The following is a 16863-nucleotide window of genomic DNA, read 5'->3' as shown; positions in this document are numbered from 1 at the left end:
AATGAAAGGACTAAAGGTTTCGGTGATATAAAACGTATTTATTCGCGTTATGTACATATAATTTACGAAGTATTCATAAGAACTCTCAAACAAATTACTACTTGATTCTAAATCTCAAGATACGTTGAAGCCTTTTTTTCAGTTTTGATGACATCAAGTGCCAAAAAATGATTTACGATAGACTCTGTTTTTTTCGGAGTTTACTTTTATGGATAACGTTCCATATTCCATTGTTTCGTTCTTGTTGTTCATTTCATTATTTTATTTTGCATTGAAAAAATGACAATTGAAACCCTAACAAACGTATCCTTTTTCATTGCATTTGATATTTTAATCCCTTTTGGAAACTTTTAACAGACTAATAATTAAATGAATCAATTTTCCTTCCAATAGCACTGTTTTGACAATGTCAGATATTACCAGATCTTTGTTCATTACTAAGTTCTGCACAATGTATTTGTTTAGAAACTTCAACTTTCTAATATTTTTAAAAATCCTCTTGTACTGTGTTTTAAAAGTCAATAGCTGAACTTTACTCAACATGGCAACACATGGTATTGGAACGAAATCTGTCCACCACCCCCCCCCCCCCATTCCTCGGTTGTGTGAGTAGGATGTGCAAGTAAAAAGTTATAAAACAGTCAACGTTTGTGGAATATAATTACGGTAATAAAACACAAAACCTGCTGCTGATACTTTATCTTTTCCCACGTAGCTGTGTTGTTGAACTTCGAAAACAATCCTCGTTGCTACATTACCACTTAAAAAAACCCACACGGTGTATAGTTTATCAATGCAATTATGTGTATATATGAAGACAATGTAGAAATAACTACCGCGTATTTAAATTAATGGTAACTAATCAATGTAAAGATGAATCAATAAAAAAATAATTGAATCGAAATTATCTGTTTTTAAATTTATTCTGCTTATTAAATATTTATTTCAACACTTCTTAAGGCTTATTGTTTGCTCATTAATCAATCATCCGTAAGGGAAACACATAAACCATGAAAAAAAAATAATTTCAAACGGTCCAAATCATTATCATAGAAGTGCGTAATACAAGTTGTTCACGGTGCAGACAAAACAAAACTTCATTATACAGTACAATGTATCTTTTCCAAATCTTTAGATGTCCGTTGATTTTATTAAGTTTTCTTGTATTGAGTCATGGTAGTCTACAGCCGGGATTTTCTAAACTTCTGTGGGGTCAAAGACTAGACAGGAAACTAATCCAATCCTTCGCACAGTTAAGTTTCCTGGACTGTGTGGTAGAATGTATGGTAACACAGCGGTGTAAATCTGTCAACTATATCAAAGGGGCTAACTTCTGTGAAATCAATTACGAAAATAAGATGACAGCAGAAACTAAGTTCATAGACAGCGCTGGATGGGTATACAGTGAAAAGGAGCACTGGCCTAAGGTTAATATATCAATAACGTTTTGTCGTTCTTGTGCAGTTTTGTCACCTTTTTTATGTTTCGTAAAAAAATCATTTACGTCATTGTTTTTAAGATCCTATTTGCAGTATATAACTATATACGGAATAATTGTTTAATATGTTTTAAAGTACTCACCAATTTTGATATGATAGTGTATGTATGAAATTGTTTCAGAGTTTGTTTTTTTTTTTTTTTTGAACATCGTTTACCTCAGTCACATTTCATTAATGGAGTTAACAGAATACTGAACTTTAATTATTTTAAAACGATTGAAAAACAAGTTTAAAACTTATTTAATATATCTTGTCGGCACGGATGTTAGCGCGAGAGAGCCATTGAAGTGAAAGAAAGCCGGAGTACCCTGTGAAAAACCACGTCTCTAAGTGGGTGTCCAACTGCCGATCATGAGGATCAAAATCGGGTCGCAGCGATACGAGACGAGTGCGTTTTCCACTATATTAACAACCATGATAGAAACGGCGTCTGCAAGGCTCGAATTGTTTTCGAATGTAAAAAAAACTTATAAAAATCTTTGAGAGATGACAAGGTGACAAAATTTGTAAAAAAGAAAACAAATGTCATCAGAGAAATATAGATGTTTTTTAATATGTTTTACGGTGCGACCGTTGGGGCGAGCGCAGCATGTGATCAAACATTGAATTATGATAAATCAATAAAAATAATTTTAACAAAGTAAATAAATTTGATTGCAAATTAAAATAAAACATACCTATTTTCAGTAAATTTACATTATTCATAGTTTATAAGATTTGTTATTTATTTCTTTATACGTAGAACATAAGTTCAATCTCAGATGCAAAGTTGTTGAATAATAAAGATTTTAATATAGATGTTCATTGCACTATATCTCTTCTTTTAAAGTGATTGTAACGTACGTAAGTTCATCCCCTTTTTTTCAGTAGACATTTTTTTCTTTAACTTTCAAAAAAAATTATCATAGAGCTACCCCCCATGTTAATTTTTTTTTCAATTTACACATAGAAAATTGACTAATCATGGAGTTTCCCCTTCCACTTTTAAAAGAAATTATATTTTTTTTTAATTTACGCTTATCATATACCAAAAAAGTTGCCCCCCCCCCCACCTTGGGATTGGGAGCAAGTAATCTGAAATGGATTTGAAAATAAAGAAACCATTGAACTGCTAAAGAGCTGAAGGATTATAATTTTCATGATTTTGAGAATTATCCTTTTTTTTCTTTTTGCTTGTTAAGATTTTTTGGATGAGACTGCCATACACCCACCCCCTTTAAAGAAAACGATGCTGCGTGTACGTTTCTGGAAATTAACGTTATCGTAATTATAGTGGATAAAATAAATGGTAGCATTCATCCAAATGAGTGCAAGTTACAACTGTTTCCTATATCTGAAGAAATGTCCTCATTCTTTAGCCTTGCAAGATTTTGAGAGGATTTTCAGCAGATTTGCAATAACTTTATTTAGAGTAAGTTTCCCATATTGTGACGTCAAAGTTGGCTAAGTGACGTCTGACTCTTTAAAACTCCCGTGAGAAATAAAAGTACGCGAAATATACTGTTTATTTACTTAAAAAGCATGATGTTCTTAAAATTACACATCTTATATGCTTCTCAAAAGTTTTACTTTGATTCTCGCGAGAACGTGAGGTTGGAAACCATTGGTACTATGAATTGTGGGTCAAAATTTACTGACGCCGAAAAAATCTATCGGATCAATGTGTAAACCTTTGTGACGTCACTCGATTATTTTTTGATTGACAGTGTACTGAGGTGAACTTTAGAGGTAGCATTGACTGTATGTCGTATACATCGTTATTGTTTTTATGTTGTCTTGCTGATTCTCGTGAGAATGTGAAGTGGTGAAAATTGCCATGATTACAGGGAACTACTGGGACGATTAAAACAATGCATTACTGGTCCGATTTACTGACGCCAAAAAAAATCCATTGAATGAATGTACAACTAGTCCGAATTTTTTATTCACACACGCCTTGCCGGTAGAGCTCGCTTCGCTCCGGCGCTGCGTGCCGGCGAGCTGCGCTCGCTATAAATGCATTGAATCGTAAGAGTTCGGCTAATTCTTATCTTATATGGTCAAAAATAGACTTACAGGTGTAAAATTTATTAAACTTAAAGAGACAGTCCTAAAGAAACCTTAATAGTATTTTTTGTAAACAACAAAAATAAGAAAAATGCATCTTTAAAATGTAAAAAAAAATCGAATATATTTTGTGCAATAAATGTTCATTTTATTTCATCCCTCGCTGTTGTATTAAAACACAGATAACAAGAAAAAAGAATAATAATTCAAGTCTCAAAGAAGTCAAAAGGAGCGCCATAATTTACATATTAAATCTATGTATGTATTGAAAAAAACCCCGATAAGAATAAAACCAAAACTACATGCAGAATATATACAATTTGGCAAAATTGCTATCAAATTGATTATAAGAAAATAATATATACTGGTTATTCATTTATTTTGTGGGATGGGGTGTAGCTGTTCGTCAAAGATACCAATAAATCAAAATACTTTACCTCGAAATCAGTTGGTCCCTTTTAGTGGTTAATTTTATCAATGAATAAGAACAATCAGAATTATTTAAACAAAGAGCCCTTAGAGTAACATGACAAAAAAATTGAAACATTTGACACGCCCTTTTGTTATGACTTCGTCGACTGAGGAAATTGAGGGTTGGATAATTATCAAATAATACGAAGATTAAGACTAAAGGGACATATTATTGCACATGAAGGACCTGGCAGTAACTAAAACCTGATATGAGACTGGTCGAAGAACCCTCTAAAAGCTTAAAAGCTCTGTATCATACCGAACAAGTTTAAAAAAAAAACATTTATTTCAAAATATATTTATAAATTTGCCATGGTTTGATAAGAACAATCAAACAATTATTCGAACGAATACAGTAAAACGTGTCTAATCCAGCGGAGATTAAAGAATTTGGCCGGATGTTGCCAACATCTGGTTTGAAGGATATTTGTGCAAATCTATTTTTGTATGTGATGCAGTGGGTCTTAATCGTCTATTCTTGCAAAATCTTCAATTCTTTTGAAGTGTATTAGACCTCCTAAACAATAATTGATAAATATCTATGTACGCGAGAATTTAATAACAAATGGGGCATTTTGACAGAAAAAAATGTAACTCTGTCAGTGTACCCACACAACGCGCAATGCAAACGTTATAGGCCATCCTACCCACGGTATCCGAATCACGGCCTGAAAAAAATGGGGTGAAGTATAAACTTAATTTTGGCTGAATAAAATGCGTATTTATTTATGACAAGGCTTAACTGTATAACTAAAATTGACAGTTAATTGTTCAAATTTATTGATAGCAACGACAGGAAAATTTATTGATAATTGAGCAGTAATTATCCCACATTCAACAGTGATAGTGACCGGATTATGGGAGTTAACTCTTACTAATTATCAGTAGTCAGTTCTTTTCATCGCGGCAACTTTACAATATAGACAGGATACAGATTGCACAACATTTTAAAAATATAAATGATAAGAAAATTCAAGGGACTGAATATTTTTGCCAGATTGGACAACATGCCGGATTCAACAAGTTTTACTGTATACATACATTTGGCACACTTTAATATAACAAAACTCATGCTTCGAATTATTTTGAACAAGTAAAATTAATTACAATTAGCTCTCTGTCATGTTCATGTATGTTTTATTTTGTTAGGATCTGGCTGGAGCTTGTGCATACTCAAACTGTCAAATCAACCAGACATGTAAACACAAGAAGTATTCCAAGGACACATCCTATGAATGTGTTTTGTCAGGTTAACCAATTAATCCTTTAGTCTATCATAGCATTGACTCATGATTTTTTAAAGTATACAGTCTGATAACTGCAGCGGTGTGTGCATACAAATTTTCATAACGCGCGTTAGCGCGTTATGAAAATTTGTAAGCAAGCATCGCTGCAGTTATGAGACTGTGTTCTTCAAAAAATCATGATTTAATGCTTATATTTACATTATTTTAACTTCATCCCTTGTCTGAAAATGTGATTTATACCTTAAAATTTCAATCTTATCTTCATATTCATGGAAGAGCCACAGTAACAGCCGCAAGCGTGAACTTTGATTTTCGCTTGTGACGCTGCAGTTAACAGTGTTCAACGTTTGTGACATCATAATAAACTCGTCATTTTAACCTTTGAGTACCCTGTGTGCATTACAGTGTTATAACTGCGGTAGCTTTCAACACACTTTACAAGCAAAAAATATGTGGAATGTAAATATATGCAAATGAAGCAAATAAAAATCTCCAAAAGTGACGTACTTGAGTAATTTTATGAAAGTAAAGCACATTGTCATTTTTTTTTATGTAAAAAAGCGAACTTATTGGATCGATGTTTATATCAACTTAAGGCAGTGTTGTTAAAAATTCATGTTTTGTTTTTCTATAACACGCGCAAAACTAGTTAGAAACTGTTCCTTTAATATTTAATAGGCATTTAATGTTCCTATCCTTAATCTGAAACTATTTGTTCAGTCATTGGACTTTTGGTTTTAGACATTTTTTTACCCCAGGAATTAAATGAAATTGATTTATTTAAATAAAAACACTGATGTGAATACTATTGAAATATGTATTTATTCAAAAGATTGTGGAATACCCAATCGAACAGGAATTGATCTTAATACAACACACCGTGAAGACGCCATTGGTATAGGCAGAAGGATACACGCCTCATGTTCTGCGGGATACTTCCAGTTTGGTTCAGGACGATTGATATGTCAGTCAAACGGGGAGTGGAAATACGACATTGCTTGTGAAGAAGGTATGAATTAATGATACTTTAGCTTTGAATAACATACCAATATTTGCAAACACGTTTGAAATGAATCTATGTAATTATTTTTTTCAATGATATCACAAGTTGAGAATTATGTTCATAGTAATAACAATGACTACAAAAGCAAACTGCTGTGAATTTTTAATTACACATATTTTGTGCAAATGCTGAGGTTAAAAATACAAATAAATAAAAAAATACTTTGTCACGTGAAATGGTCCCCACGGTCATCAAAACTGACAATGAAAATGCGATATCCCGTTTTGGAATAAACCAGGTAACACGTCAGAATCAATGTATGTGAAGATGGTACATATATGTAATAGCGGTTTTATTATAAAACACGGTAGTGTTCGACATTCTGTTCTTTTTACAAACAACATTTTGTAACATTGGCATTGGTGCGAATCCGCTCCGAGTTGCTACACTGCAACTTATTTCAAGGTATTCTATCAGTGGCGAGGGCATGTATTGAGCGAGAACAATCAAATAATTTAAACTAATGCAAAACAGTTTAAACAACAGGAGGATAAAAAGTTATAAATAGGTATTGACGTGTCTGTTGTTTTTTTACAAAGACAAATCGTACGGTACGAAGGATTATCAATTGAGGTGACAAGTCAATGTATTCAGAACCTTTTAGAACACAATACATTTTTTTGTACATTTTTCCGTGCATTTTTACGTTTTATTCACTGATGAAGACGGATATTATACAGAAATGTACTGAAACCAGATGTAATTTTCATTTGTTAGGTTGGGTTCAGTATGAGAATCATATATATCGCATATTCACTGAGAACAAGAATTGGGACGATGCAAAGGTACACGAATTTAATTGATCATATCAAATAGTATATCATATAGAAGTACATTGCATTTGTACTGCAAACTTCGTATTTTTAGGAACACTGTGAATCAAGAGATGCATATCTGGTAGAGATCGAATCGTCTGAAGAAAACACTTGGATCCACGAAAAACTTGTTTATCAACATTTTCTCTCTAGAATGGGTAAGCCTTCTTTTAAAAAGTCAAATACAGGTTTTTTAGGGTCTTCCGTTGGAAACGGAAGACCCTATAGTTTCTTATTATTATTATTTTATTTTTTATTTTTTTTCTTACTCCTTCTCGGCTTTATATTTCAAAAAGGTTTCATCCAATTTCAATGAAATTTCAGAGCTTTTGTAAAGTTTTCGTGCCTCAACGATGTTAAAGTTTAAGCATTCAGGCACTTCCGTTCATATTTGACGGCCATTTTTAATTTTAAAAAAAAGTGATTTTGTCCGGAGGAAATCTCCATAAACTTTAAAGATATCGCTTAACAATTTTTACCGATGATAGATGTATCATTTCTATGGTTTACTGGGAGGGGGGGGGGTTAAATTTCATTCATCAATTTTGCTCAAAATCGAAAGTAGGTTTAATTTTTGGAAATTTCCGTTTTTTTCAACAAAAAAAGACAATACAACAGTATTAAAAAAATTTCCGTGGGTAATTTAAATCTGAAATCTGTTTCAAAATCGGACGATGCATTGCAAAGATATTGGGGATAAAAAAAATTGATTTTTCCAGAAATTTTGATTACGCGTTCTAGGTTTAAACAATAGCGTTTAGTTCAAAGTGAAATTAACTCGCAGCAAAAATAATTCGATTTTTGTTAAGTCTTACTTTGACACGTTCGAACATTTTTGTAAAGAGGTTCTTGAAATCGTAAAGGTGTCTGTTAATTCGTACTCAGAATCATTCAGATTTTGTAAAGTCGTAACAAGAATTAATCAATTCTTTTTATTTTTTTGTTTTTGTTTAAGTTACCTTTGTAATTGGTTTAAGAACATTACCTCTTACAGGAACATCTAGCTTTACTCTCGACATTAACGGAAGACCCACTTGTTGCTCTGCAACGAACTATGCTCTAGTTTTAATTCTTATTTTAAACGGGTTATTATTTTATGCATTCAAGATATATCCAAGGCACTAAAGTTGTATTTATACAAGAAAGACATCACACTGGGTTATACAAGGCAATATAATGTTAATGAACGTAATTGATTTAAAAAAATGATTACTAATGAGTGCATGAATATTTCAGAACATGTTTAAACAATTTGTTTTAAAATATATTTAAAAATAAATACATGTAGTGCATTCTAATATTGTAACCTGATTCTGTAACATGTATGTCAATATGTTTTGATTTTATATTAGTTTTATCAAACAATTTAAAATGATGTATTAAAATTGTAAGCTTTGATTACCATTTAAACGAAATGGATAGAGAAATGATAAAATCACACAAAAAAGATGTTCTTTTGTTGCAACCACTTTTAGATTAAAACAATTGGTGAAATGAATTATTTTAAAATGAAGTTTTTCAATAGGAGTTGGGATGTATGTCATTGTGATGTCTATTATTCCGTCTGTGTGTAACACTTTCGTTTGTGGATGATATGGGAAGTTCTTAGTATAAGAAGTATGTCTTATAACAAGATGACGTTCTCCTAAATTACGATGTATATCGCCAGGTTTCCGATACCTGTCATTCGGAAACGAAAGTGTTACACACAGACGGAATAATTGACGGACATATAGTCATACAGACGGACAGACCTAGATATATATCCCCAACATTATGGAACAATATTGATTGTATGTCAACAATGGTTACAATTTGTTACTTATAATGAAGTTCATTCCTAAATACTATTTAAAAAATAATATTTCAATATTAATTATATTTCAAATTGTGGTTGCTAATTGATTCTTATAATGACATACATCCAAACCACTATTCAAATAATTTATTTCAGTAATGGTTTTATTTCAATAGTGGTTGCAACAAATAACATCAAATTTAAAGTTTTAAGCGATATCAGCAAACTCAAATAATCAGTGCTTGGAGACTGATAAAACAAAAATAATGTTGATTAACAACAAACTCTGAGTAACAAGACGTGTTTACCTGTTTTATAGATCATTGTTCATACACTATATATGACTGTACAGTGTGGATTGGTGGCAGTGACAAGAACACGGAGTCGCAATTTATCTGGAGTAAGAGTGGAAATTTAATCACTTTCTTAAACTGGTCAATTCGGTCTCCAAACAACTTGAATGGCAATCAAGACTGCATCGAGATGTTTGCTTCAAATGGGATGTGGAATGATAGGGAATGTGATCACAACACTCCTTTTATATGTGAAAAAAGCCTAAACTGATGTAGATATGTAGATGACATACAGGAATATTGTAAATGTGGTTCCGTCTTTAAGCATTCATCACTTTAGCAAGGAACTGTTGGCTACAAAGTTAATAGAATTGTGAGATATACATTTGCTAAGTTGTAAGAACAATAATCATCCCGATATTCAATATGCGATTGATTTTGATCGAAACTAAGCGGAGATGATTTCCCTCTAACTTTTTCGTACAAACATTACTTTTTTTTAAATAGAAATCATCATTGTTGTAAGTTTGTCGCATTGTTTCACTCAAGTTTTGAACATCAAATAACTGGGGTTTTTTTTGTAACCTGAAAGTGATTGATATTATTTGTATATAAAATGAAAATGAAAATATGCAACACACAATTCATTTCTGTCGTTTCAGGGGAAACAAAACTATTGTATGTTTAAGTGTCAACTATATTATTTTTAAACTAAAGAAAACCTTGTTTTTTGTTGAATTCTCAGATTCAAATGTCCATTAAACATCCGCTTTTGTTTATATATAATGTGTTGGTTATCGTATTGTATGTTTTCTCATTTGTATTGAATTATTGAATTTCGAAGACAAAGAACAGAAATAATGAAATATTCAAAGCACCATTAAATTGTCTCTCATGTGACATGTGTATTTTACAAAGGAAAAAAAACCTCACGAGACCATTGCTTCAAAATATTAAAACTTATTTAAAATGCCGGAAATACTCTAGCAAAAAATCAATGAAATGGCTTTTTATATCGATTCAGAAGAGTTCTTGTGAAAATAATGAATTGATGAAGCCAATCCAAGTGCAAAGGTTTGCATTATAGATGGGACGTGCAGTGATAGATTTGCCTTGTAAAAGAGAACTATATTGATAAAACAGGGTTATTGATCTTTTTAAGGAAAAAAAGCCAAACTTAGACTCTTTTTTTTTTTTTATAGATTATTGTTAAAATTGATATTGTCTTACTTTGTAACAATAAGTTTATGATTAAATGAAATCATATATTTCATCAAGTATGATCACATTATTAAATATTTCGGAATGTTTTTTTTTCTTTTTCATTACTTTCAATTGCCAAATTTTCAGTATTACTAACAAAAGATACGAATTACAGTTGGCCACCTTATTAAATGACTTAAACTAAGTGGTTTATCAAGATGTTTTTTTTTTTATTAATGATTCAGTTAAAGCAATTTTTTTTTATACCTTATACGTTATAATATATAACCCCCCCCCCCTTCTCTTCAATATCTACAGACATATAGTCGTCCTTAAAATTGACTAAAAACTTTGAGATGGCCGAAAGTCATGGCGCAACGAAAAGTATAAACGTTAACAGTATAGATTTAACTCGCGAAAAGCCGATAAAAACTGTTGAGATGCTCAATGGTGAAAAAATCAGTAAAAAAATATTTGAACAGTTATGTTTAACTCTTACATATTTTGTGGGGGTTATGGTAACTGTATTTTGAACATGAAACACAACAAAAGAGAGTAGAATATCTGGAAATATTTTGTCATAAGAATAAACAACGCCATCTGATGTTTTAGGATTTTCCTCTTGTAAACGAAGAGACATGCGGTAAAAAATAAGAAAACTTCGAGAAACAAACTTATGATTTCGAACAAATGTGATCAATTGTATGCTGAAGAGCACAATAGACTAAGGTTGATAAAGATATTAGATATTATTATTAACTGTGCAAGCGTCTTCTTGGCGTCATGTTTTCAACGTTACCATGCACGGTGGTGACAAAACATGTTGATTAAAAAATCGCGTAACAAACATACCTTTTCATTAAATAGGCTGATACTTCGTATATCAAGAAAATAAGAGTTTTTGCATGATTAAATCTGTTAATTATGTATTTTATGAAAAATGTATGATAGCCCAATTGTCTTGAATTCGTATTTTTGATTGACCCTCGTGAATCTAATGTATCTGACATACTTTAAAAATATCATACAAAAACACACCATCAAATTAAATGCAGAATCGAATAAAAAAAACCAACCACATTATATCCTGGCCCTTCTGTCTGAAAAAAAGTTTAATATTATATTAAAATTGGTTTAGACGATTCTCGGGTCTCTTTCTCTGTTATATTCTTTTGTCTTCTTCTTTTTTACTCAGTCTCGTTGCTTTTTTTTCGCTACTTTAATATCCTTATTTCTCGTTTTGTGTGACAATGCAATTTGAAGAAAAAAAATGATAACTCTACATTAGGGTAAATTAGTCGCATAAACTTTGTAAACATTTCTAGTCTGTATGTGGCTATGCTTAAGTCTTTTTATAAGGTTTCATGTAGATGTAATAAGTCGTAAACTCTATATAAAATTCAGGCAAACAACAAAGTATTGACGTTAACATAATAAAAATGCCACACTTTATTTAAAATCCCAAATGTGCGACTGTCTAAAAATTTATCAAAGGGTTGATGGTACATGTATATTTATGGAACTGGTCTCTAAACTGTCTGTAGTTTGACTTATTAAATACTCGTCTGAACACGATCGATTAGAGAAAAATCAATCCATTAGATATAGTATCGAGTAACAGGAAGCAACAGAGCGAATACGTTTTTATTTTTAACTTCAGCAATTTTCAATTGTGCTGAGCATTGCAATATTATTTGTTGAGCAGGTTATATATAGACAGTGAACATTAGTTCACAATTTTGCCTGAATTCGGAATTAGATTTTAGTGTGTTTAAAAGACATGTACTGTATAATAACTATAAACGACATATAATAGTCTTTGATACAATCGATTAATACTATTTTAAATAAAAAGGAGATGTCAATCATACATATTATAAGAACTGTAATAATGGCAAACGGCATTATAAAAAAATATAAGTTATGGAATGATAAACGCGATCAAGTCGCAATATAAAGTTAATCAGTCATAAAAGTCGATAATATAAGTCCATACGAAAAGTCAATACTATCAGACATACAATAAGATGAAGCAAGAAAAAAAGTTCGAACAAAAAGTATATACATTAGGTCAATAGTCAATATGATCATGCGCTACATACTGCAAAACCAAAAACAAAAAACAAAAAAAAAACACCCCAAAATACCCCACACAAAGTTGATAGACAGATATATAGAGTCAAAAAATAAGTCAATACCAACAGTTGATACAATCAGTCGATACAATAGATCGATGCAAAATAGTCCATACACAAAGTCGATATAACAAATTGATGCAAAATATTAGATACAAAGAGTAAAAAAAAAAAGCTGATACATTATTTTGATACAAGTCAACACGGAAAATCAATCCTTAAAGTCAAAAGCACTGATAAAAAAATCAAAAAAACCAAAACTAGGAGACTAATTTTTCTCCAACAATTAGAGGTCTTTCCACCTCACGATTTTTTATGTTTTGTTGCAATATAATAAATAAAACATTTTATAAAAAAATAATCAAAAACTTAAATATGGGATTTTTTTTTTTGGTTTGACCTTGACTTTTGACCTTTATGTCACATTAACTGGTAAAAGTCTTTATTTAGTTTAAAGAGGTTTGATGACCCTACGATGTAAGTTTCAAAGTTGTAAGTGTTTTTAACAAACTTTAGAAACATTCAGGGGCAATAACTGCTAAAAGGGGTATCAGGCCCTTTCGGTTTAATAAACTGAAGAACCATTTAAGAGTACTGAATATATTAGTAAAAGTTTCAAGTCTCTATCTTTAACGGTTTATGAGAAATAATGATAACAAGTTTTTTTTTGTACAATAGGGGCAATAACTCTATAATTGTTTTAGGAATGGGCTAACGGGTTGTATTTTGAAATATCTCAAGAAGTCCTAAAACATCCCTGAAAAGTTTTTCTGTACCATCCTAAACAAAAGAGATCTAAAAACTCATGAAGTAACAGATTTTCAAATGACCTTGACCTTTGACATTTATGCCGTTTTTATGGCGAAGGTAGACGTTTCCACCGGAAGTGGTCCGAAGCTCTATGACAAATAATAAACAAGTTGGAAGTGATTTTTTAAACGTTTAAATACATTCAGGGACAATAACTACTAGAAGGGAGCCTCTAATCCTTACGGTATGAATATATTAAAGAACCCTCTAAGTGTACTGAAGACATTGGTAAATGTTCCAAGTCTCTATCTCTTATGGTTTCAAAGGAGTACCGATAGCAACCATTTCGAACAATAGCGGCAATAACTCTATAATTTTTCAAAGGTAAGAGCCAAGGGGCTTTATTTCAAAATGTCTTAGGATGTCCTACTACCTCCATGAACAAGATTTTCCCTACCATCCTAAACAAAAGAGATCTAAAACTCATTATTTAAAAGAATTCCAAATGACCTTGACCTTTGACCTTTATGTCGTTTTGTTTGGCCAAGGTAGGCGCTTCCATTCCAAGTGGTCCGAATTCTCTATGACAAAAAATAAAAAACAAGTTGAAAGTGATTTTATAGAAATTTAAAAACTTTCAGGGGCAATAACTACTAAACGGGGGCCTCAGATCCTTAGGTATGATATATTAAAGAACCCTCTAAGTGTACTGAAGACATTGGTAAAAGTTTCAAGTCTCTATCTCTTTTCGTTTCAGAGGAGTAGCGATAATATGCTTTTAGTACACAATAACTTTGTAAGTTCTGGGAGCTATCAAGCAAAGGGTTATTTGGTACCATAACTTTTAATGGCCAATAACATAACGAAAAAACTGTTTCAATATCTCTAGAAATAAAAAGATTGTCCCTGGAAAAAAAGAGAAGAAAACAAATAATAAAAAACATAAGAAATACAAAAGGTCTTTCACCTGAAAGGTGGAAAGCCTTTAAAAAAAACAACAGAAAAACCCACAACAACAACAAAACCAAGTATTTGAAATAATTATTGAAAGGTTACAATTTTGCTTTTTTTTTAGGGGGGGGGGGGGTAGGAAGGTCATTCGTATAATTTTGTATTGACATTGCATCTCGTTAATTTCTTTTATAATAGCGACAAAATTATTAAACGTGCACCAACAAAACTTTGTCCCCCTTTTTTTTTGGGGGGGGGGGGGGTATGCTAATATTAATAATTCATAAATACAGACATCATGAAGATGTTAGAAAAAGAATGCTTTTTTTAACAACCGAAACTACTATTTCAAAAATATAACGAATGGGCTTTTGACGCGAGATGATTTTTTTCTCTACACTTATACGACTAACCAATTATTTATTTGAGAAATCACTTTTCGAAAACACATTTTTTTTAAAAACATTCCCAGTCTTTGAATAATTAGCTTGAATGGTCCTAGTGATTTTACATGAAAGTTCAAAAGCACTACCTGGTTTGGAACTTCAAAAATAAATGCAGTTGTTTCAAAGTTCGTTTAACTAATGCAAATAGGTTTTTTTTTCTGATTGCTTATCAAAGATCGACGTTTCAGATTTCTAATCAAATATTAATATACCATCTAAATGGTTTTATTAATTGCCCATTAGTACAAACTGCATATTAAATACAAAAATTAAACGGTCCAAATAATTGTTATGAAATGTGCGATAATAGTTGTTAGAGGTACAGAGAACAACCTTATTTTTCACGAAACGTCCTCTTGTAGTACAATGCTGCTGCCCCAAGTCCTCAAATGTCCGTGGATTTGATACACTTTTCTTCTGTCTTGTAATGGTAGTCTTCAGTCGGGCTTTTCTAAACTTCAGCGTGGCCACAGACTGGACAGGAAAGTAATTCAATCCTTCGCAGAACTTAGTTTCCTGGACTGTGTGAAAGAATGTCTTGTAACACCACGGTGTAAATCTGTCAACTATTTCAAGGGGGCTAACTTCTGTGAAATCAATTACGAAAATAAGATGGCAGCGGAAACTATGTATGTGGACAGCGCTGGGTGGGTATACAGTGAAAATGAGCACTGGCCTAAGGTAAATATATTAATAACGTTTTGTCGTTGTGCAGTTTTGTACGCTTTTAATATTTTTTAAAAACTCAATAACGTCACTCTATTTAAGATCAAAGTTGTATTTTGAATAATTGTTTGATGTGTTTCAAAGTACACACTATATTTCTATATGATAGTGTATGTCTAAAAGTCTTTTGTTATTTGCTTTATATTACATAATTTACCACAGTGGCAATTCATAACAGAATACTGAACTTTATTTATTTTAAAACGATTGACAAACAAGTTTTAAAACTAGAATTAATATATCTCGTCGGCACAGATGTTAGCGCGAGAGGGTAATTGAGATAAAAAAAAAAAGCCGGGGTATCCGGTAAAAACCCACGTCTCTAAGTTGGTGTCCAACTGTCAATCACGAGGATTAAAATCGGGTCGCAGCGAAAAGAGACGAGTGCATTTTCCACTAAATTAACAACCAAGATTGGAACGGCGTCTAGAAGGTTCGAATTTTTTTGAATGTAAAAAAAAACCAAGATGACTTAATTTGTTTTAAAACAGAAAACAAATGTCTTCAGAAAAAAATGTAGATGGTTTTTTAATATGTATTAAATCAACAAAGTTCTGCTTATTCTTACCTTATATGATTAAAAATAGGCTCACTGCTGTAAAATTTATTAAACTTAAAGAGAGAGTCTTATTTTTTGTAAAAAAACAAAATAAAAAATTGCATCTTTAAAATGTTAAAAAAAAGAACATATTTTGAGCAATAAATGCTCATATTTTTTTTTCACTTTTCGCTGTTGTATTAAAACACAGATGAAAGAGGAACGTTTTTCGACATGTAATAATCCAAGTCTCCAAGAAGTAAAACTGTTACACAAATAGATGAGTTACAAATCGTGTGCGGTTTAATGCAAATTAAATCAAAAGAAGCGTCACAATTTACATACATTTATGTATGTATTAAAAAAACAAATAGGAATAAAACAAAATACACATTTTGGCAAAATTGCTTTTAATCAAATTGATTATAAAAACAATAAATCAAGAGCACTTCACCTCGCAATCAATTGGTCACTTTTGGTTGTGAATTTCATCAATGAATAAGAACAACCAGAATTTTTTTTGACAAAGAGCTCTTACAGTAACATGACTGAAAAAATGGAAAATTTGACACGGGCTAATGTTATGAGTACGTCGACTGAGGACAATGAGGGTTGGATTTATCAAATAATACGGGGGTTCAGACAAAAGGGACGCATGGACGGCCTGGCAGGAACTAAAACGTGTATGAGACTGGTCGTGATGTCACTCTAAAAGCTAAAGAGCGATGTTTCATACCAAACAAATATTAACTGTATAAACGAAAATTAACAGTTAATTGTTTTAAAAAATTGATAGCAACGACAAGAAAATTGATCGATAACTGAGTAGTAATTATGCCACAGTCAACAGTGATAGTGGCCGATCGATAAGTGACCGGAATA

The 16863-nt window shown here is 31.7% G+C and overlaps 1 protein-coding gene across 1 annotated transcript; it reads left to right on the top strand.

The window, feature by feature from the left end:
• The first annotated feature begins 1035 nt into the window (after positions 1-1035).
• Positions 1036-10498, top strand: LOC136273189 (versican core protein-like). Its single transcript, XM_066077448.1, has 6 exons — positions 1036-1427; positions 5166-5265; positions 6096-6272; positions 7044-7111; positions 7194-7299; positions 9259-10498. Exons 1-6 carry the CDS (start codon positions 1113-1115, stop codon positions 9501-9503), a joined length of 1011 nt encoding a protein of 336 aa, XP_065933520.1. The 5' UTR covers positions 1036-1112; the 3' UTR covers positions 9504-10498.
• The last annotated feature ends 6365 nt before the right edge of the window (positions 10499-16863 follow it).

This window comes from Magallana gigas, chromosome 1, assembly GCF_963853765.1.
Source record: "Magallana gigas chromosome 1, xbMagGiga1.1, whole genome shotgun sequence".
In the NCBI taxonomy this organism is placed as follows: Eukaryota; Metazoa; Mollusca; class Bivalvia; order Ostreida; family Ostreidae; genus Magallana; species Magallana gigas.
This window is presented reverse-complemented; position numbering and strand designations above follow the sequence as displayed.

Excerpts from the sequence above, each read along its gene's own strand:
- LOC136273189 (XM_066077448.1), top strand. The coding sequence starts at position 1,113 with ATGTATCTTTTCCAAATCTTTAGATGTCCGTTGATTTTATTAAGTTTT. Across the intron at positions 7,112-7,193 it reads AGAATTGGGACGATGCAAAG|GAACACTGTGAATCAAGAGA; the intron begins GTACACGAATTT and ends TCGTATTTTTAG. Across the intron at positions 7,300-9,258 it reads ACATTTTCTCTCTAGAATGG|ATCATTGTTCATACACTATA; the intron begins GTAAGCCTTCTT and ends CCTGTTTTATAG.